Source organism: Labrus bergylta, chromosome 15 (assembly GCF_963930695.1).
Source record: "Labrus bergylta chromosome 15, fLabBer1.1, whole genome shotgun sequence".
Lineage (NCBI taxonomy): Eukaryota > Metazoa > Chordata > Actinopteri > Labriformes > Labridae > Labrus > Labrus bergylta.
Genome location: NC_089209.1, coordinates 8,889,127 through 8,911,633, shown reverse-complemented (window position 1 = coordinate 8,911,633; position 22,507 = coordinate 8,889,127). Strand labels below are relative to the sequence as shown.

The window sequence follows — 22,507 nt, the reverse complement described above, 5'->3', positions numbered from 1 at the left end:
TTGTTCCTCATCTGCAAATCCATTTTCTTTGATTAAAAAAAAAAAAGAAAAGAAATGCAACATTTAAACCACCTGTTGACTGTATGGCTCATTCATGTTTTTTAAACTGTAGTTAGCGTCATGTAATGTTTTTTTTATAACCAATATAAGTTCTTGCAGGATTTGGTGGGGACTTAAAAGGGAGCTAAAATGTGCAGTTGGACTTGCATATAATAGAAATGGGAAAAAAAAAATGAGGTGGCTCTGTCATGGCTTGATGTGTAAATAAGCAAATATTTTCAGACAGCAGGTTATAAGGCTGTTTTCACAACAGTTGGTGCAGGTTTACAAGAACTGCAGCTTTATTAAATATTACTAATTACACCTTTTTATAGGTCTAGTATGCTACAATGCTGGTTAAAGGGCCTAAGTGACTCAACAAGAGCCCCACCCGACTGTAAAAGCCCTATCTCTCGGCAGGACAAAGCAGTGATGTAACTGGTCACAATATTGATGGCAGCCTCCATTGACTTGTCCCATTGACCATGCCAGTGAACTAGCTTGCGGAATACCAATACACTTGGACTCTGACATCATTTTCCATCATGACATGCCAACATGTCTGCTGTTAAAAAGGTTTAATGTAAAGTTGATGTTGAAATATTTGTAAGAATAATTGTTGTTTAACAGCCTGAAGGCCTTGTCTGTTCGAGGTACGTGGCAGCTGAGACATAAACTGGCTGTGCAAGGACAGGCAAGGTGAATACTGGATTCTGATTGGCTGTAGGCTGTAAATTATTTCCTGGACATAAAATGAATAATCTAAAAGTAGTTCTGTTAAAACCAATGCGGGAGTGCAGAATCCTACAGTTCGTTTATACCTCGCTACCAGCGCAAGACCGCTGACTCTATGCACTTGACCGGTACAATTTCCATTCATGTAAAAACAAAAAAAAACTTCTTCTTTATGTTTGCTGTTCTTCTCTGCTCTTTTATTAATATTGTGAACGTGGCATACTACAGGTAGCATTGACATAAAAGCAAGAGTTCTCATTTTAGCATCATGGAGCAGGCTTTGTTGCTTCTTCCACTACTTCAGCTTGGTTCTTAGACTTTTTCAGGACTGCAATGTGTGAAAACACCTTTAGCTTTCTTTCTAATGGCTGAGCCCAATGTATCAGCCTAGAAATATCTGCTGCTGTTGTCAAGTTTATATCTGAGAGTACTCGGCGTTATTAGTGAAAAGCGCAGGTGTTACCAGGGAAACAGAGTACTTGTGAACAACATTATGTATTCATTGCAAAACACATAGAAACATAAATTAACTGACCATGGCATTAGTGTACTTGTGCTCTTCGAGATGGCCATAATCAAGAATTTATGGACTCCACTTATGCTATCGTCTGACGCACACATCACCCATAAATTTTGAATAGTTGACACTGATATCCAGGTTGGAGTACTTCTTTATTGCAGCCCTGATATTTGATTTTAGTCTGATCGAATTTTCCAGGCCCAGGAGTGGGAGGTTTTAAGCCGTGGTGTTGAACTCAGATGCCGGGGCATTAATTGCAGTGTCCTTGTAATGCGAGTCCGGATGAATCACAGAGGGGAGCCGCTGCCTGTTTGGCTTGCGCGCTGTCAAGCTGTCCAGGTCTCGCCTGAGAAAGTGCAGAGGTTTAGCTCTACTTGAATAGCTGAGTTTTCCCTGGTGTGGAGGCACGAGCGCTTCTACGCTAATGAACATCTTCTTTTTAAGAGGCAAGGAGAGCGAGGCTGCATTAACTTGGGACAGCCTGTTCTGTGAGTTTATTGAATAACAGCAGGATGTTTGGGAGAAATGAGAAGCATTGGTAAAAGTTTTGAAAGGACAGATACAGCAGAGGTGAAGTTTGGAGAAAGTAAAGAGATGGACTGGTTTTATTTTTAAGTCAACAGAAGCTCTCCATGCCATGTCTGCTAGTTAAGCTGTAGGGTATCTCAGCTAATGCAGTTTCCAAGCAGTCATAATTTCTCAGATTGAAGCATACCTTTTGCTTTCCTGCAGTGTGGACCTTAGTTAACGGATGTCAGTGTCAAGGTAACCGCTGTACTGTATATCAGAGAAGCAGGTAAAAATAACCTTTTTGTTGCGAGGCAAGAGTGAAAATGTGATTGTCAGTCTTTTCTTTAGAGAAACTCTCACAGCTGTAAGTTGCCCTGGATCTTCTGGTGCGACAATTTGATGACATCGTCCCACCACTTGTTGTGGCTGACGTGCCGAGTTCAAGCCGGGTCCATTTATAAGGCCGGGTGGACATTAACAACATGACATAAAGCAGTGTGAATGCCCTGTGGTGACACTCAGGTTCAGTCTCTTTCAGGGGGGGGGGGGGGGGGTTCACTGCAATAATTTCTCCCATGTCACGAGGCTAATCACCCTGGCTCCCCTCCCACAATCCATCAGTGTCTGGAGGACGGGGCTTGCGGGGTTCTGGCAGCTGTTGTCGGGCTGAGTCAATCTGTTATGGCCGATGCCAGCCCGCGCAGGAGGGGGAGAGGAAGAGCTCTCCGGAGGACACAGCGAGCGGGCTGCTGCCGCTGCTACGGCGAGATAACAAGAGGATTTATTTGTTGGGAAGGCAGGATTTCAGGGACTGTGTGTTAATTTTGCTCCGTTACCCACTAACTGTTCGCAGCCCACAATAATTGCAGGGTAACACCATGCTGACGAGGGACAGTTTTTATATTTTAGAAATAGATTTTTTTTGTATATTATAATCAAATAGAACTTAAACACGTAATTATTGTTGATCTTAGCTTTTGGTGTTTCTTATTGTTGCAGCTTTCCGCCTTGGGAATTAACTCCCCCACTCCATTTCATATCTTTATAGCCATATTTTATTTGTATCTAAACTAAATATCTGTGTTTTTTGATTGCTTGTCAGACAAAAGGAGACATTTGGAAATTTCACCTTAAATGCACCCAGGGAGCATGTGATGGATGTGTGAAAGAATTTCACTGGATGTGTCAGTCGAATATGTTTTGAAGGAAGGACATGCAAACAGAAAGTTGTGTGAGAAATAGTCGATAAACCTTTAAATGTACTCTTATCTTTGACGCTAAGGCACAAGTAGTTACATCTGATTTGGGATCGAGACTATATGAGTTGTGTTTAACCTTGTATCAATTATAGTCATGATTCAAATTGAATGAACAATATACAATGAATGAATCCCAACCTAGACACATGCTTACATAGCTCAGCTCCCCGCCTCTCCTGATGTGCTGTGGCTTAGCGAAGAGAAACTGTGTTTTTTTTTTGTTTTGTTTTTTAATCGTTGGGGCCGTTTGTTCTGGAGAGGAAGAGACATCTGTGAAATAAAGCGACTCATGCACATGAACAATGAAGCTTCATTTTAAGATTTGCTGTTTGTATCCTTAAGTGCTGCAACTCTGCATTAAAAATGTGAGTGTTTTACGGGTTGTCTTGATTGATCTTGTCTTGATGTGTGTAAGTGTAAGCCCAGTGGGAGACTACATTATGAAACAGATCATGTAAAAAGCTATCACTCGGTTGAAAAGATAATACAAAGTAATTTCTAGTTGCAACTGTTAATGATGCAACATGGATATCTAATGCAATATGCCATCAATAATATCCAATTAATATAACTGCATAAGCCCTCTCCGTCTCTGGCTCATTTAGTCCATGCTAAGCTATTCTGTTGATATGTTGACCAACAAGCTTAAACAGCCTCCTCTATTTTGTAAGTAATTTTAAGTTTTGATGGATATCGTATGTGTTTTCCAAAAATAGACAAAGGAAATGCCAATGTTGGTGGCGGTATTTATGGTAGTTTTGCATCAAAGTGATGTATGTCCAAATACATCTTATTTAGAGAACGAGGACAGTACTCTGTGGATTCAAATCACTCTTGAGTTATAGCCAAACATCGGCTACTTTTCTGCGTGATTATCATGGCTTACAAACTGGTCCTGTTTTTGGATTTAGCCAAACTGCTGATCGCGCGGAGCTTGCACAGATTGAGGCTGCTGCTGCTGCTGCTGCTGCTGGGAGAGAAAACTGGCACAGACCTCATGATTGGATTCAGTCGTCAAAGCAAATATTTGGAGTCATACTTCCATTTGTGGACTGTTCAGAGTGCACAGCTGTTCGAAAGTTTTCGAGGGTAGACGGAGGAGAAAGGCTCAATAACTCACTTTTTCTGATTCACATTCCTGTGACAGTTGTGGATGTATACTGAGAAAAAGTTAAACTTGAAACTGTCAAAACTTTCACTTCAAAATGGGCTCTTTTACAGTAAAGTTTTTGAGTTTTTATAGCATGAAAATAGAGGTGAATACCATTTCTGATTGGTCTGTTTGGTGCGATGTGTTTAACCATGTAAATGAGCTATTGTACACATGACACTTTATTAGTTAACACCTGTGACTGACAGCAGAGCATCTGCTGTGTAAAAAAAAAAACAGTTATCATGACCTAATTTACATCCATGACATAATAGAGATGGTGAGTGTAGATTGTGTGTGATAACAGCTGTTAACATCAGAGGTGTCACCGTCAACGCTGCTATAAATCTGTCTCATATGTAGACAGTTGTTCATCTAGATCTCAACTTTCCCCAATGATGTTGTGTGTACCAGTTGGTGTTGATACAAAAGTATTGTTGAAGCTCCACTGTAAGTCAGCCCCCCCCCCCCCCCACACACACACAAAGAATTAGCATAAAATAAAAATTGCCTTAATAAGAAAATCTGAGCAAAACAAAAATCAAATAGACTCTCCTGTAAATTTATCTTTCTTGTGTTTTATTTTGTAAACATTACAAATTTGATTCTTCTGTTAAACTTCCTGTTTTATTTGGGGAGTTTCATTTGAAAACACAGAATTGGATGGGCGAAACAGTTTGACACAACTTGATATAATTCTAGTGTAATCATTAGCAGTCACTCACATAATTGAGGGTGTAACATGCGCAGGCATCTGGAGGTGGGTGACCAAAGTCTGGTCCCTCTTTTTGTTTCACTTGTCCCCATCAGCCCCCCAAGTTCAGAGTCCTGGTTGAAGCCTATGTGAATACTCTTCCTGTCACTGCAAGCATCAGGCCAAAAGGACTAATTTTTGGACAATGTTGGATTTGTATTAGATTTTATGCCCCAATGCGGAGGAGCTTCCTTATTTTGCAGCCACACAGAGCTGGTTATTTTACCCATCGTCAATTTCTCAGTTGATTGTCCACATCATTTCCTGTGTGGATAAAGTTATATAAAATCACAGCACCATAGAGGATGGTATCGATCCATATCCATCATTTGCATGGTTGCCAAAGAAGGAGTCCAGAATGGGGGAAAAAATGGGATTAAAACTCTTAAAGTAAGGACAATAGAGGGAATTACAGAAAAAGTACTGGGTTGCCTGCACAAAAATGCAATTTCATTATTAGTGCAATTTGAGAATTTGTAAAAAAAAATAAAATAAAAAAAAAACATGGCAAAATGAACATAGGTATAAGGCCTGGCTATAAAAGCTATGTGTTCATACTATTTTGATACAGTCAGATGAAGCTCAACCTAGCAGTCAGCTCGACGAAGATGTAAAAAAAAAAAAGGCTTTTTCTTTTTTAATCAGGAGTGACAAATGAGCAGGACATGCAGCACCCAGACATAGAAACTGACTTTTACACTCTTTAATCCCGTATATTTTCTCATACTGCGCAGGCCTAATAATGAGGTTCAGTTGCTGCATCTACGATCCTCCATTCCCCGGCACGTCCCCTTTTTAATGTGTAACCAACTTGCATAAAGAAAGATTTTTGAACTTTACATTAGATGCTGTCACGGTCAGAGAGAGGAAGACAGAGGTTTCCTTTGACACACGAGAGACTGCCGCTGTGAACTTGACATGAATTCAATCACGATGGCAGCCACTACTCGGGAATACAAAAAGACTCTTCATCTTTTTTTTCCCTGCCCTCATTCCTCTTCCTGTCTCTGACTTACTGTTTAAGTTCTTGTAGTTGTGACAGCAAGCTTTCAGTCTTTGCTCCACATAAAGCATGATTACAGCACAGGCCACTGATAAAGAATGACCCTGCCCCGTGAAGTACCCCGAGATCTTTATTTCTCAAACAGATTTAACAATGCGTAGCTGTAGCACGCCCTTTGTCAATGTGATTCAAGTAGAAGAAAGACACATTGGTATATGAGTGTAGAAAATAACATCTAACACATGTTCCAACACTCTTCACTTGGTTCTTCCAAGGTGTTCAGTGTGTGCCGAGCCTGTTTGTAGCCTCAGACTTCTTTGCCCCCTTTTGATCTCTGACTAAAGTAATTATGTCGACGCAAATGGTTAAATGAGTACCATGTGGCAGCCTGTAATTAGATTTTTGGTAATGAATGGGTCAAATACCAGTTGAAGGAATTCCCTCTGAAGAAGGGGCTTGACAATGTAGTTGGTGCTGCTGTGTCACACGGGACATGCACATGCCCGATCACAGGACGTGATTAGAAGCTTGTTTGAACTTTGTTGGTGTTCCACATTCAAGAAACCCGAATATGACAAAATATTCAACTTGTAATACGGTAACTATTGGCCTGTCAGTTCAGCTCAGAAGCGAAGAGTTGATTTTACAAAACCACCCTTTAAGTGTCGTTTCCCCCAAGTGGTATTTCAAAAGAAACAATGGCTGATAAGTCAATGACAGGCTACAGTTTAAACAGAGCAGACCGATATGACTCATAGGATTATGGATTGCTGTATTGAAGCCAAGAGTTAAGAAATTCTGATTTTGTTTTCATTATATTCGGTCGTGAAAGTTGATAAACATCGCTGTTTCTCTGGTTGACGCATTTTCAATCACAGTTGGGGCGATGGATGTGGCGGGACTGGTTGCCTAGGTAACTAAGAAAACAGACTCTAATCAGATGATCAAAACAGAGAAAGTGATTTTTTTTTGCAAACAGATCGCCTTAATGTTGCTGCTGAGTGTTGGACAGAAAGTAAGAAAAAGAAATGGAAGATAACAATAACAAAGACTGATTGACCAACATGTGATGTGCATTGATTCTCATGATTCAGAATCGCAAAATTGCCACCTAAGAGCTGTGACAAAATTGAATCTTCACGTCAGCTCAACGTCCCAGCCCTAATGTCAACTTTGTTTTGCTCAGTCTGAAGTCCGGACCTTTGGGGAGTCTGATGAATTATTTAACCTTGCATCTTTCCTTCCTACTCCAGCAGCGACATCATTTGTATCTTCATGTTTATGTCATTTCTCTCCGTAATCAGTCGAACAATATCAGCACCAACATCACTGATTAATTCAGGAAGCTCATCAGCGACAACTATTTAGGCAAATCAAGAAAGCTAGGTCAGATCATTCATCCGTGGCACCAGAAAGCAATCTACAAGACAAACAACATTTGCACTCTGGCTTATTACAGATTCTGTCCGTTACCGCGCAACGGATAAAGATTAGAGTTTATTTTTCATCTCCTTGCAGATGTGATGTTTCTCCTGTCTTTTTATTCGCTCCTTCTTTCACACTGTCAGGAGCTTTCTGCACTGTTTGATAATGTGAGAATGATTGAAAAGCCAGTCAATATTGGGTCCTGTCATGTTATTCAGGCTCAGTCTCTTCATAGTCTGTCAAGCTTAAGAGCTATTCCTCTTTCCAGAGGAGGAAGATGTTATAGACAAAAATAGGAAAGACCCTCAGACACACAATCCTGCTCATATATTTAATCCCAAATGCTAATTTTACAGCCAGGCAATGCAGAGAAGAGGAAACTCAGCAGAGGAAATGGTGGAATGCTTCCTTTTCTTTAACACTTATTTAAGAACAATTAGCCATGCATGACCACAATCATCTCAAACATCTGTGTTTGAACAAAGCAGATTCAGTCTACATTCTCTTTACTGCCTTCCTCTATACACTTAGAAACCATCATTTAAGGGCAACTACATTTACGTGGAGAAAGATTTGAGTGCACTTTGTTTTAAAAACATGAAGCAGCATCCTGTAAATATTTGACTTGAAGAAAGAGAATTATAATTAAAGGCCGATAAAGTATGAGCTGCAAGCTGCTAACTCAGTCCTTTTTGTTTTTGAGAGAAAAAGCACGGTCACAATGCAGTCTAACCATGTTTCGGAAACCGAAAGGAACACAATTAAATTTCCGCCTGCTGTGAGCGTTGCTGGCAAAGAAAAGGCAAGTGAAAATTAAAAAATGTCAGAGTGGGTTTGCAGAAGTTGGAGCTCATTAGAAAGATGTGCGAGCAGTTGTGCTCCGAAAAACAGGGGCATGTTTGTGCGTCTGCTCCGACTCTTAATTGGCTGTCACATTCTCAATTCTCACCAAAACAGTGCGAGTTCTCTGTGCGTCTCAGCGCTGTAGGGTCCGCTCGTCCCACAGCAGTTTTACAGCTGAGGCTTCAGTGACAGATTAGCACGCGCTCAAAAAGCCAGTGTGATGCATTTTGTTCATCATTCTTTCAGCGCATGCACAAGAAGTTCACTGTTGAAAGATGCGTCCAGGTTGCCAGAACAGTATCAGTATCCATCTATGCAAACATTTTTTATTTGTCCCATAATTCTTCACTATGTGCATCCCGTCAGTAGACTTTTTTTTTTGGATTGCTCTCTGGTGTAATCTTTGTCATATTGCAGGAGCTTCTCTGGGTTGGAAAACACCCAGGCCCATCTGTCATTATGAACTCATTCCTTCTCTCTCTCTCTCCCTCCCTCTCTCCCTCTTTCTTGGGTAATCTCTCCCTCTCTCTCTTTTACTGTTTATCTCTGTCTCTCTTGTCTCTCCCCGTGCGAAATGGCATTCAGCAAAGTCATAAATACACACCACCAAGACAGGTCGTGTGTGATGTTTGTCTCCGAACAACAAGGCGGTGTGATGGGTGGCTTCTCTGTCTGCCCCCGTTAGTCTTCGTCTTCTCTGCCTAATGCACACGCTGAGAGATAAAGGTCAACACACTCGTATATTTTGCACTGAGTAGGAGTTGGTCCGTGCGGAGGACGATCTTAATTGCTTCTGTGCTGGGTCATCACCACACTGATACTCCTGATGATCATAACGGCCTCACTGTCATCTCCTCAGCGTTATTAGATAATAAAAGGAAAAGCCGAGAAAAGCACCCACAAGCATCTCTGGAAAGTTTTCACAGGGTGTTTTAATCTAAAGCCTGATACTGTTATTGAAACTTCAATTAAAAAAAAACAACTTTAATAAGACCTGTATGTCAAAGTTTCTCATTTTTATTGACCACATTAGGGTTGAGCTAATGGCTGATTATGTAGCACTTATGATACAGAAGTGAATAATTAAGAAAAATTGAGAACGCAATTGTCAGGTTTACTTGGAGAAACAGACCTGATCTAGTAGATGTCGCCCCTTGAGCACCAGCATGAAACCAAAACAAACTGCTGCTTGGCGACACCTCCGCCATACCAAAGCCTTCAATCTCCTCCAGCGACTTCCTTTTTAAGATCTGCTAATGAACATCAAAAGCACTCTAACACTTTCCTGAAAGCTAAAGAATCCATAAGTGTATAAGATGTAAGCTTCAAACACAGAGAGCGTTTCACACGAAGAACACTCTCTGTTGCTTTTGAGACACATTTGGATTATTCATTTTTGTCAGTTAATAAGATGATTTATTCTACACTCGATCAGATAACATCAGTAATTTTGCCTAATAAAGTACCCAACAAGAGGTAAATGTGATACTTGTAATGTAAAAAGTCTCTAATTTCCTGTCCTTTCACTACCTCTCTGAGCACCACTCCACAGCTCTACAGTTACCTCGGTAATTCAGCAGTGAAAAAAAAAAAAAAAAAAAGGTCCTTGAGAAGGCTCAGTCAGCCGTCTGCAGATGAGCTGTGAACCATGGCTACAACAGCTGCTCCACTCACACAGCCCTGTGGCTCTAACTTCCCCTGCAGCTGCCTCCATCTTTTTTTCTCTTTTTTTTTTTTTCCTTCCACCACCTCCACAGGGAATGCTTCACCTCGATCCTCTCCATGAAATCACAATTAATAATGGGAAGAGTTTACTTCAAGCACAATGAGCCAGGGACCCTTAAGGGGGGAAAAAAATGCATCAGGGTAACCTGGAGTCCCACAGGGCATGATGAGATTCTAAAGTGCAGCACTATCACCTCCAGTAAGCTATAATTGTGTGATTGCATTAGCAACACTTGAGTGAATCTGTTTCACTAGTATCTTTGTTTTCTTGAAGTGCAGCTCAAGGCTACAACTAAGTTGTTTTTTTTATTTTTTAATATTCTGCAGATGAATTACTCTATTGACTCTTTCGTCCTTAAAATGACTGCAAATATTAAGAAATGGCGATCACTTCTGCACGGAAAAAAAAAAACCTTGGCCCAAACCCAAAATCAGTTTGAATTGAGCCAGCTTTTCTAAAGAAAAGCCAATGAATGCAAGTAAAACAAAGCTACCACTTAAAGTGTTCCTTGCACCTTTTCTAAGGAAATACATGTGCAGAACATTAATATATGGGGACAGAATAAACTTCAAGTTAAGTGTTGTTGTCATTGATTTTTCTGCGTTTAGGCAGAGTTGTCCCATGAAACTGAACTACAGTGCATACTGTATAACCTTCCTTCTGCAGCAGAGGAAATTCTCAGAAGCAGCACGGCAGAATGAGTCCTCCTTTCGTCCTTGAACAGTTTTGTTCCTGGCAGGATTTGTTTTGATTTACTGTAAGCTGGGGAGAACTATTGTTACATGAATGAATCAGCATGTTTCCATGGAAGGCCGTGTTGAGTGTATGGTTGTTTTTTTTTTGGCTGGTCCGTCCAGACTGACACATTGTAATCTCTGTGAAGTTTGTCATGAATTGTCCTGCATAACTTCATAGCCCTCAGAGGATGAATCCACCTGACTTTGGTGTTCCCGTGACTTGTCCTGTAGCACCTCCATGAGGTTAATGATTTAGTTTTTTATTGAACTGAATAGCAATTGGTGTACAAAAAGACACGTCTTTCTTGTCCAAGCTCTTCCCTTTTTCAGACATTTTATCCGTTCCAGATATTTGTAAAGTGCCATGGAGCCTTCCATTAAACAAAGTAGCATGTTTTCAACAATTGAAGAGCTAACAGGGGCTTAAAGAATTGTTTTTTAATCTACTTTTTTGTGGTATAGACATTCAGGTTTCTCTCAGGATAAATCACTTCTGCAGACTGTTCAGATAAAACCACATCCAGTTTACCATTACAGGCCTTCTTGAGGGCTTAAATACCTGTAAGTGAAACGGCATTAATGAATATCAGTCTAACACCCAGTGTTTTCTGTTAGTGTTTTCACAAAGAGATGCATTGGGATCGAAGGGGGGAATCAGACTGAGATTTATCAGCATAAAGCCCCCCCCCCCCCCCCCCCACCCCCACCCCCCCCCGTGGAAGTACAGCCTCAAGATTCAGTATTTTCACTTCATACCAGACACCCAGCCGGATTAATTATGATGTAAACTGTCTCACAAATTACAGATTAAATTGAAATTTGGTCTGTTTTTTATTATTTATTTTCAGATAGAATTAGCAGTGAGACATGGGTAAATCAGCAGAAGAGAGCGTTTGAAGTGTTGTGGGAACTCTGTGTCAGTCTTATCATTAGATGTTTGCTTTAGACATTAAAAGAAAAATCAAAGATCCATCTTCTTAATATTTCAGTCCTTGCGGAAGCTACCGCTCTCAGAGCCTTGCTATCCTGGGCCTTATTAAAAATACAAGCTGAGTGATCTCCCTGTCGGCCCCTCGAATCTGTCAATTCACTTCACTGTCTGTCAAAAAAAAGCTCCCTGTGATGCATCAGCGAGGAGCAGAAAAACACACAAACCCCCCCCCCCCCCCGCTCAACTTTTTGGGCAGAATATGCCAGAAACTAAAGCTGGAGTTGACTTGATTGTGGTCGAGTTGAAATCTATTATATTTTGATGTCGGGGCCGTCTGTGCTTCCTGTTCGTTCAGAGAGGAATTTCAGGACTGTCTCAGAAAGCTCAGCCAGTGTACGGAGAGACTGTTCAAACATTTATACAAGCGCTCGCCTTCAAATGTCTGGGAACTTGTGCAGCAGTGTTCCAATTTCTTCATCCAAAACTCTGAGCTCTGCACCTGCTGCTGTCATTCTTTGGTCTTATACTGAAGATGTTTTGCCCAGACATGCATCTCTGCAAACACTACATACTTGTCACGCTTCTGTGACCCGGCACAAGCTCAGAACATGATCTTGATTGTGGTTAAGTCTTGTGTTAAATGCGTCTCGTCACTTTTTGTCCCTCTGAATCAAATTAGCAGACCGCTACACTTATGCAGTCTACGTTATTTAAAGGCTTGGCCAGCGTTTTGCTGACTAAGTCATTGTTTGCTCTGTGCTCACCATGTGGAGCAAAAGGTTTTTCTATCTGGGTCATCAGCACGGTAGTGGCTGTGCTTTGGCTTCTCCTCTCCATGAGAAGACTACAGAGCAGAAGATTTGAACGTGATGCAGTTTTTAGCATCTGAAAAGAGGCTCAATGATCTTATTAAATCAGCACTGATAAAACAATAAATAGAGATTGGACATCATGTAGGAAGGAGGAATTTAAGTATCAAATGTTTTATAACATGTTTGCTCTCTGTAGCCACTTCCAGCCCCTCCAAAGCTTCCCATCCGGCCCCCAGAATTTAAATTGTCTCGGATGATTAAACAATAAACATAAAAAAAATCAAATCTCAAGGCTAAAATATTCTCATTTGGTGACACCAACGTCTTCACATCTGGCTTGACAGCTGTCAGGCTTGTGTGCAAGCGCAAGTCCGGCCCCCACAGTGTCTTTTAAGAAAAAAGCTGGCCCTGATATACAGTGACGAAAGCCCAAAGAGTGCTGCATAAATGAGTCCTAAAACCAGGGAATCTGTCAACCAATAGTTTTGAAGTCACATATTTTTTAACTTCAAAACCTTGCCTGAAATGAGGTCTTTGGTTAACATTAGTTTATGAGATTCACAGGAAAAGAAACATCTCCCCCCACCCGTGATTATTTTGATGATGCTGCCAAATATTAAATGGCCATCATTTTAAACAATTTAATGGCATTGACCAACAGGTTATTATTGATGCCAATCACATGCCTGAGTTTAGAATAGCAGCACATGAATACATGACGAATTGACAGAAAAGTAACTTTGTACTATCAGAATTTGAGATGAGCATGCTCTCCCAACTCTACTAAACGAGACCGCCGCGGTTGATGTCATCGAACTTTATGGCTTCTTTCCTGTTTGCCACCTAAATATGCCCTGCTGCACTTTATTAACAAGTATCTCAAAGTAATATTGCATGTATAGAGGTTGTGTTCTTTGAGGTCATGTCGGTGTAAGTGCGAGTATTTTTATATCGCACTCTGAAATCTGTGCTGCCTTGTATGCCTCAAGCTTACAAGTGATAATGGCTACAAAAGCAGCTATTCAGGTGCTTAACACCAAACCTCCTCACAGGCAGCTCAGCGGTAGGTAATGATGGCATTATCATCGATCCCCGCAGAATAAGTCCAGACTGATCGTCATCGATGCTTTCCCGTGTGTTCCCCGTGCAGAAAGCAGTCAGATTAAGCCCAATGTGGCGGAGAGAAGGAAGCACTCTGCAGATTAGAAAGCTACGACTGCAGAGATTGAGATTGAGTTTGTTCTCTCAGTGAGTGTGTGTGTGTGTGTGTGCGCACTGCTCTGTTTGCAACAAGCAGCCACAGGCAAAGCTTTTAAACCAGCATGTTTTTTGGCTCCAGATTAGGCTTAGCTGCAGCGTTTGCCAACATCTGTCTGCCATTACCCCTGTGACACTGGCAGTCATGCAGCAATTAATCAGAGCGTCGTGATAGTTGCCTGTCGGTCACTCTGCACCTCAGGCACATAGCTGAGCAGCAGGGGGAGGGTCAGTGTTCAAAGGGTCACCTGTCTGGGGAGGGTTGACTATACAGAGTCCTTCTTCAGTACACCAGAAACCTTTAGTATTAGTAGTAGAGCTTCTTAATATTCACCTCCAGTTCTCCATTTCTTCATTTGACTGTGGCTGCTCTTTTGAAGCTGATAATGAACTGACTTCAGCATCCAATGCATGCTGATTCTCTCTTACTGGTATTTCAAATATTTAAATAAGCTACTTTTAGAAAGCCGGATTTGGTTGTTGTATTTAATGCAGAAGTATCCCGGTGACTTGTTTATTAAAACCGCCAGATAACAGAACTCCACCCTAAGGCTATAAAGTGTTACAGGTAGTAAGATGTTTTCAAATGACTTTGTCACTTTACACATGGGAAAATATTTGATTTTACATGTGTCATTTTTGTCTTCGTCTGAGGAAATGTAAACACAAGATGACACATCCAAGTGTTTACGTAAGTTTTTTACAACCACATGATGACTTAACAAGAATCAATGTGACAAAGTACTAGTTGGAAAAAAAATTCAATGCAATACCTCTACCGTAAAATCATTTCATTATATAGATTCATCATGAGCAATAGTGATTAATTTAGAGAGAAGAAACCCCTCTATACCCTCTGACATCATCAAACTGTGATTTCTGTTATTGTGGCAGATATCGTATGCTGTGCCTTTTTAAAGGACAGAACGCTTTCAAGGTTTCTGACACTTAAAATGCAAGATTTTCACTTATTCAGGTTGGTTTTGGACATTTACGGTGTCCCAGAAGTTGTGATGAGGATTTGTTCATCAGATAATGAAAAAAAAAAATCAGAAAAATTCTCCATTGTAATTTTGGATGAAAACTTAACAGTCTCTCAACAGTAAAAATTTCCTTTATTTCTTTTATACATGTACAAGTAATCCTTTGGTTTTTCCACATAGGTCTAACCGAACACAGAATGACAGGGCGCTTTTCTGAGATGTGACAAATAAAATTCTTAATTTTTTGTATTTTCTGACGACAACAAATATGTTTATGTGAATAATCAGAAAAGTAATATCTGATAAAAAAATCATCTTTATGCCACATTCCTTAAGTAAACTTCTTCAACAGACTTTTTAAGGTAAAACATAAAGGTATGGACAGAGGGGAAGAATTTAAAAAGTCATAATATTTTATTTGTCAGGGGGAAAACAGGTTTGACATCCTGCAGTCGGATACTATGAGAGGTATTCATGCAGACATGCAGTTACAAAGAGACAAGTAGCAGCATGATGACGGTCATTTTAGGCGAGATGAAATCACATGCCCGTCATGTGATTGGCTAGTACAGTTCCTCATTCCTCTCTTTGACAGATACACACATACACGCTCACACATGCGACAGCTGTAGTATAGGATGCATTTTTTTCAGTAATCCTGGAGGCAGCAGGGGAACGTGATTACTTCACCCTGTCTCAGACTTTTCTACGTTTGTTTTCTGAGATGGTATCTGTCTAGATTGAGATGTAACGAGGCTGTAATGAAAGAGGTACAACCACAGAGGCTTGGCTTTAGTAGCACAGGGAAAAGTTTCCTTATCAAGAGGAACTGTTGGAAGGTAAACACCACCTCATTCCTCCTCGCCTCCGGCCTCTGTCACTGTGTCACCCTGAGTTGCACTGCTTCATCAAAGCCCCCTCTCACTGTTGTGGGCTCAGTTATGTTAGATAAGGACTGTTTGGCACTTGGCCTATCAGTCTGACATCCGCTGCGCTTGTGCTGTGGTGTGATATCTGGCTTGAACTCAGAGAGCCGACTGTCTGCTGCTCACGGAAAGAAACGATCTGTGCAGATATTTAGATTGTGCTGATGATGTAAGAATCCTTTAGGGACGTTTACGTCTGTTAAAGCGGAGCTAATATTACTTCCGGTTTTGTTGGGGCTTATAGCCTAGAGCTGTCTTTTCACAACTGAGCATGCAACTCCAGAGGGCTTTGACATTCTTTGCATTTTTAAAAACAGTTACAGGATGACAGAGCTAAAGACAAATATGTGTTTGGTTAGGGATGTACCAGACTCGGATTCTGTCATTCAAATTACATTTTGCTGTTTAATACAGAGGCTTTACCAATGAGTCTGACAACTATAACGCCTATTTAAGGTTCTATTTTGAGGATAAAGCATAGGCCACTATGTCATAAAAAATTCATCACCACTGGCCTCAGAAACATCTAGCAAACTTTGAACATAAACTGCCAAAAGTACACCACTTTGCATCAGAAGGTGATGCTGTTTCTCTGTTAAAGCATGAGCACTTTTCTGTCCTGAGCTGGTGAGGATAATTCCACATCACTCTCTCTCTGTGTGTGATGGACTGTTACCAAGGGTGCTCAGTAATTTGAGTCAGTGATGAGGTCTGGATGCAGTGGGAGGCCTTTAATGAGATTTGCTGGAGGTGTTGGCTTGCAACAGTGTGTAGTTTACTAGTGATGGCACTCCCCTGTTCGGTGTTCTCCCTGTGTGACTTGGAAAGAGATGAAACTGGAAGAAACAGATACCCCCTCTGGTATTCTGCAGCATTTTCTGGACCTTGCGATGATGCACAGAATGCAGTGAAATACAGGATGTGCTGCAGAGCCTTGCTTTATAAAGTAGCTTCTACATTGAAAATGGAAAGCCTTTCTTTATTTACTGTGGACTGAATCTGAGGACCCTTCAGCTTTCCACCTCCTGTGTCTTTGTATTTGCTAATAAGTCTGTTATATGAATGCAGAGGGAAAGAGGGAGCAGCATCTAGGTCATGTGTGATGTGTTTCTCAAGATCGGTTGTTAATCTTGTAAGAAGGCTTTACATCAAAAAGTCAATAAAATGCAGGTCATTCTTTCTTATGGATAAACTGTGGTCACATCTTTTAACGCTGAAGACTCTTATTTAATCATTGTCACTCTTTCTCTTCCCAGGTTCCTGTGTTGGGAAGGAAGAGACGATTTCACAGATTCCTGACAAGGTATTAAAAAAATGACAGAATCTCAGATAAGACCACCCACCAATCTCACTGACCTGTGAGCAGTCATGCACTCTCTGCATCACCCATCGAGGGAAACCCCTCTACAGATGTGGGCCCTTTTTCTGACATAAATTAGAAAGGGTGAATCAAATAACAGAAATGGCATTGGATCATGTGGGCTTTAACGCCACAGAGTACATATTAGATTCAGATGAGGCGGAACCTCTAGCTAATATCCAGAGGACTCTTTAGAGGAGGAAAAACAGCCTCGGATGACCTTAACAGAAGGACGAAGCTACAGCCCAGCTTTGATGATTTAGGATCCATCCCGCTGCCTTGCTGACAAGGTCGTACCATGGCTGCTGCTGATCCCCATAGCAACGGTTCCCTGGTGGGACGTGGAGCCGACTGAGAGAGTCAACAATGCAGCGTAACGGTGGAGGGGTTGGTGCCGGTGGCCAGCCATGGGTGTTGAGGCGTGTGCGTCTCACGTGGCTCAGTTTCATGCTCTTCTTCATTCTGGTCTTCTTCCCGCTCATTGCCCATTACTACCTCACTACCATAGATGAGGCAGGTGGTCCTGATAAGCGCATCTTTGGGCCGCGGCCGGGCGGCGAACTGTGCGAGGCCAAACACGTGCAGGATCTGTGCCGCATCCGTGAATCTGTCAGCGAGGAGCTGCTGCAGCTGGAGGCGAAGAGGCAGGAGCTCAACGGGGAGATCGCCCGACTCAACCTGCGAATCGAGGCTTGCAAGCGCAGCATCGACAGCGCCAAGCAGGATCTGCTGCAACTGAAGAACGTTATTAGCCAGACAGAGCATTCCTATAAAGAACTCATGGCCCAGAATCAACCTAAGCTGTCATTGCCAGTCAGGTTGCTGCCAGACAAGGAGGACCCAGGACTTCCACCGCCAAAGTCTGCACGTTTCTGCCGCCTACGCTCCTGCTTCGACTATGCACGATGCCCTCTTACGTCAGGGTTTCCTGTGTATGTCTACGACACAAGTTCCTACCAATGGGCGGACTATATTGACCCCTTGGTGAAGCAGGCTTTTGCAGCATCAGTTAAGAGCAACATTTATGTGACTGATAACCCCAGCATCGCCTGTCTGTATTTGGTGCTAGTGGGGGAGCTACAAGAGTTATCCTCTTCTCCGCTGCCACCTCCTTCAGAGCTAGAAAAACAACTAAAAGCTCTTCCTTACTGGAGATCTGATGGACACAATCATGTTCTCGTGCATCTTTCTAGAAAGTCCATGACGCAGAACTTCCTGTATAATGTGAGCACAGGACGGGCGGCAGTAGCTCAGTCCACCTTCATGGAGCAGCAGTACCGTGAGGGCTTTGACTTGGTGGTCTCCCCGCTGGTTCATGCCCTCTCGGAACCAAACTTTTTAGAAGTGCCACCTCAAGTTCCTGTAAAGAGGAAGTACCTATTCACCTTCCAAGGGGAGAGAGTGGAATCATTGAGGAGCAGCTTACAGGAGACACCCCCTCAATCTTTTGAGGAGGAAATGGAAGGAGACCCGCCAGCCGACTATGATGATCGCATAATCGGCACCTTAAAGGCAGTGCAGGACAGCCACTTGGATCAGGTGCTGGTGGAGTTCACCTGCAAGAACCCACGGTCAAGTCTGCCAACTGAGTGGGCTCTCTGTGGAGAGAGGGAGGACAGGCTGGAGGTGCTAAAGGTTTCAACTTTTGCCCTGGTAATCTCTCCAGGAGATGGACAGGTGGTAGCATCAGCAGGCTGTGGGATGAGGCTGTTTGAGGCCCTAGAGGTGGGGACTATCCCAGTCGTGTTGGGGGACCACTCCAGACTACCTTATCACCAGTTTATTCGATGGACTGAAGCTGCTATTATAGTCCCCAAGCCTCGTGTCACTGAACTACACTTTCTGCTGCGCAGCCTATCAGATAATGACATGTTAGCGATGAGGCGGCAGGGCCGCTTTTTGTGGGAGACTTACTTCTCCACCTCTGAAAATGTTCTGAACACCCTCTTGGCAAGCATCAGAACCAGCATCCAGGTTCCTGCTGCACCCATAAAAGAAGAACCTGCGCAAGAGATTCCTCACAAGGCAGGGAAGCTGGCAGGGACTGATGCCAACCTGGCTGACAACGGTGATCTGGATTTGGGCCCCGTTGAGACAGAGCCCCCCTACGCCTCGCCACGCTTCCTCCGCAACTTTACATACACAGCTGCAGACACCTATAGAGCATGGAACCGGGCTCCTGGGCCTTTCCATTTGTTTCCTCACACTCCCCTGGACCCTGTGTTGCCATCTGAAGCCAAATTCCTCGGCTCTGGTACCGGTTTCAGGCCCATCGGTGGGGGTACGGGAGGCTCAGGGAAGGAGTTTCAGGCTGCTCTGGGAGGGAACGTGCCCCGAGAACAATTCACTGTGGTTATGTTGACATATGAGAGGGAGGAGGTGCTGATGAACTCTCTGGAGAGGTTGAATGGACTGCCATATCTCAACAAGGTGGTGGTGGTGTGGAATTCGCCCAAACCTCCTTCAGATGATCTACTGTGGCCAGACATTGGCCTTCCCATTGTGGTGAGTACACAGCAATAGTTTGTTTGTTCCGTACCTACGCATCTCCTTGTCATCATGCCTCTCTGAGGAAACCTGTAACTTTTCTGAAGTGCCAGAGATGCTGCCACGTTTATTTAAATACTTTACCAATGAGTTGTTTGGATCAGTGCCTTTTGTAAGTCTCCAGGAGCCTGTAGAAATTACCAGCAGCTTTACTGAAAAAAAGATGCGAGGAAGTCTGACATGCATGAATAATAAAATTTGTGCTTTTGAATTGAGTCTGGAAAAAAAATCTAATATTCATGTGGCTTTTATTCACACTATTAGTTGGTGACAGAGACAGTACAAGTGGTAAGCTGTGCGGGGGGGACTGAATAATTTGTTTTTGTATTTGTCACTGCTGGAAAGTGCTGCCCGGACCTATCATGGATGAGTCAATGTGGGAAAGTGAATCGATTATGACAACCTAAAGCAGTAAGAAACCATGCAGGAAAGTACCTGATACTGCTGAACAGTCAGTGGCCAGGAAATGAATAAGACCATGGTCATGTATGTCAAATGTACAAAAGCATCACTGGAAAATGTCCTCAACCGTACTTAATTTACGGGGTTTGCGTGTTTACATTTCAATATCTCAATACTCACAAAACTCTGGTCTTTCACCTGCAGGTTGTCCGAACAGAAAAGAACAGCTTAAACAACCGCTTCCTGCCCTGGGACGCTGTGGAGACTGAGGCCATCCTCTCGATCGATGACGACGCTCATCTTCGTCATGATGAGATCATGTTTGGTTTCAGGTATGTGAAAGTTACTAAGCCATAAACACCATTTTGTCAGCAAATATTTGGGCTCTGATAAAGGGCACAAATGTCATTACTTTGGCATCATAAAGTCCCTATACAATGTTGTTCATCCACCGTGGAATCGATAATGTTTGACTGTTTTATAACATTGACTCAAATTGGATTTTATGCAAATTTAATTCACTCAGAAACAGAAAAATTTACTTTAATGTCTACTTTAGAATTTAGAAAAAGGAAGGCATCTCTCGACCCCCCTTTCCTGTGTCTCGTGGCCCCCCAGGGGGTCTCAACCCAAACTTTTGGAACCACTGGGCTAAACATTTTATAATTTAATGAAGAAAAATATCATTCGATGTTGAAACCCTAGACATAATTTAGTTTAATTATTTATGTTTGGAAAAGGTGCTGTGATGAAACACCTTTTTGGAATAGAAATGAAATGTTCATCCCCCGTGAGAAGTGAAAATGTCCCCTGAGAAATTGCAGGAGTATCAGCCAGAAAAACTGAACCAGCCACTGGAGAAGGAACCAGACGAAATAAAAAGGGGAACTGTCTGTGCTTTGTATATATGATTCATTTGCTAATGCTGTACTTGGATAAGCTGAACTTGAAAGCCGTGTTTAAACCAATTAGATGATCAAGTAGTCTGTAATGTTATTTTTATGCACCATCCCCTCCCTTCGCCAGTCATGTCTGCGGCTTGGTGCTGTAGCAGCTTGTCCAGACAAGCAGAAAGTAGCTCGGAGTTTGAGTGTGAACGGGGTCATTTGTCATGAATTATCTCGAACTGCCCCAGAATTACCCAGGAATGTTTTCCTCACCCCGACACTCTGCGAAGAGGAAGCATTACGCAGCTGCTGAAACTGTTACACCTGAGTACACTTAGGATCTTTTACATGTCTTCTGTGTCTCAAGAAGAAATTTAGAAGAGATTTAATGGAAACAGATTTTTTTTTATCTAAGACTTTCTTGCAGTGACAGGGCTACAGTGTGTGTAAAAAAAAAATGAGCCAAGAGGGATGTTTTGGTTTACATATCTGAATAAAACTGTCACATTCAGCAGAAGAAGACAACAGAACGGTTACTTAATTGCTCCCAAGAGGCGAGTATTTGTGACATTGCTTGTGCAGACGACAAGTTAAAACAGATGGATGTAAAAAGCGTGGCATATGCACAGACAGACACTTGGAAGCCGACGATTGGATCACAAAAAAACATACCACAAAATAGTTATTACCGGTAATCCTGCCCAAGTGAGTCTTAATTAATTGATTTGAAATAAGTTTGGCTTACTTTGTGTTTGGCAGAGTGTGGCGCGAGGCCAGAGATCGCATCGTGGGATTTCCTGGGAGGTACCACGCGTGGGACGTCAACCACCAGTCCTGGCTCTACAACTCCAACTACTCGTGTGAGCTGTCCATGGTCCTGACAGGAGCTGCATTCTTCCATAAGGTCTGATGTTGTTCTCCTCATCAAAAAAAAACAAACACACACACAACATTCATACAGATCGATTGATTTCCTGTCTCCTGGCCTTATCACTCACATGTCTCTCTTGTTTGCTTTTTGTAGTACTACGCCTACCTGTACTCCTACGTGATGCCCCAGGCCATAAGAGACATGGTGGACGAGTACATAAACTGCGAGGACATCGCCATGAACTTCCTGGTCTCTCACATCACTCGCAAACCCCCCATCAAGGTCAGTTATAGAGCGTGTTCAGCCCAGCATCTGCATGCTCTGGAACCCCCCCCCCCCCCCCCCCCCAGGCCTCTGTGTATTTATATTTCTGCCCACTTAGGCTCACCATTACTCAGAGTGACATGTCCAATATTCCACACAAATCTGAATCAACAACACAACACTGAATTGGTGTTCTATATCCTGTTTTTTTTTTTTTCTTTTGGCCCCTGGATTTTTTTTATTGGAATCCCATTTATTACCAGAGTGCACATTTATGGCTAGACAAATAATTATAGCAATCAAGCCAGGGAAGCTGTAGGAACAGAAAAAGTCATTGCAGTCCTCAGTTTGAGTTCTTTTTGATTTAGCAGCGTGTTAATATTCAGGGTGTTTCAGTGGGGGAATTAAGGACGTCTTTCATTGAGCGTGTTTCATGACAGCAGTTCACTGCAAGGAATAAGCTTTGTGAATAATGAATTTAGGGCAAGATTGAATGTGGACTCCTTAATGGTAGAGAAACTTTCCCTGTGTTTCTCGAAGACAAATAAAACTGAAAATAAATTGCT

The 22,507-nt window shown here is 42.3% G+C and overlaps 1 protein-coding gene across 1 annotated transcript in view; it reads left to right on the top strand.

Moving 5' to 3' along the window:
• Positions 1 to 22,507, top strand: part of extl3 (exostosin-like glycosyltransferase 3) — a 29,642-nt gene that overhangs the window by 2,999 nt on the left and 4,136 nt on the right. Inside the window, exons 2-5 of the mRNA XM_020628314.3 lie at positions 16,867 to 19,475; positions 20,124 to 20,251; positions 21,566 to 21,710; positions 21,831 to 21,959. Coding sequence (XP_020483970.2) covers positions 17,337 to 19,475; positions 20,124 to 20,251; positions 21,566 to 21,710; positions 21,831 to 21,959 — 2,541 coding nt within the window. The 5' untranslated portion in view covers positions 16,867 to 17,336. The remainder of the gene's footprint in view (positions 1 to 16,866; positions 19,476 to 20,123; positions 20,252 to 21,565; positions 21,711 to 21,830; positions 21,960 to 22,507) is intronic.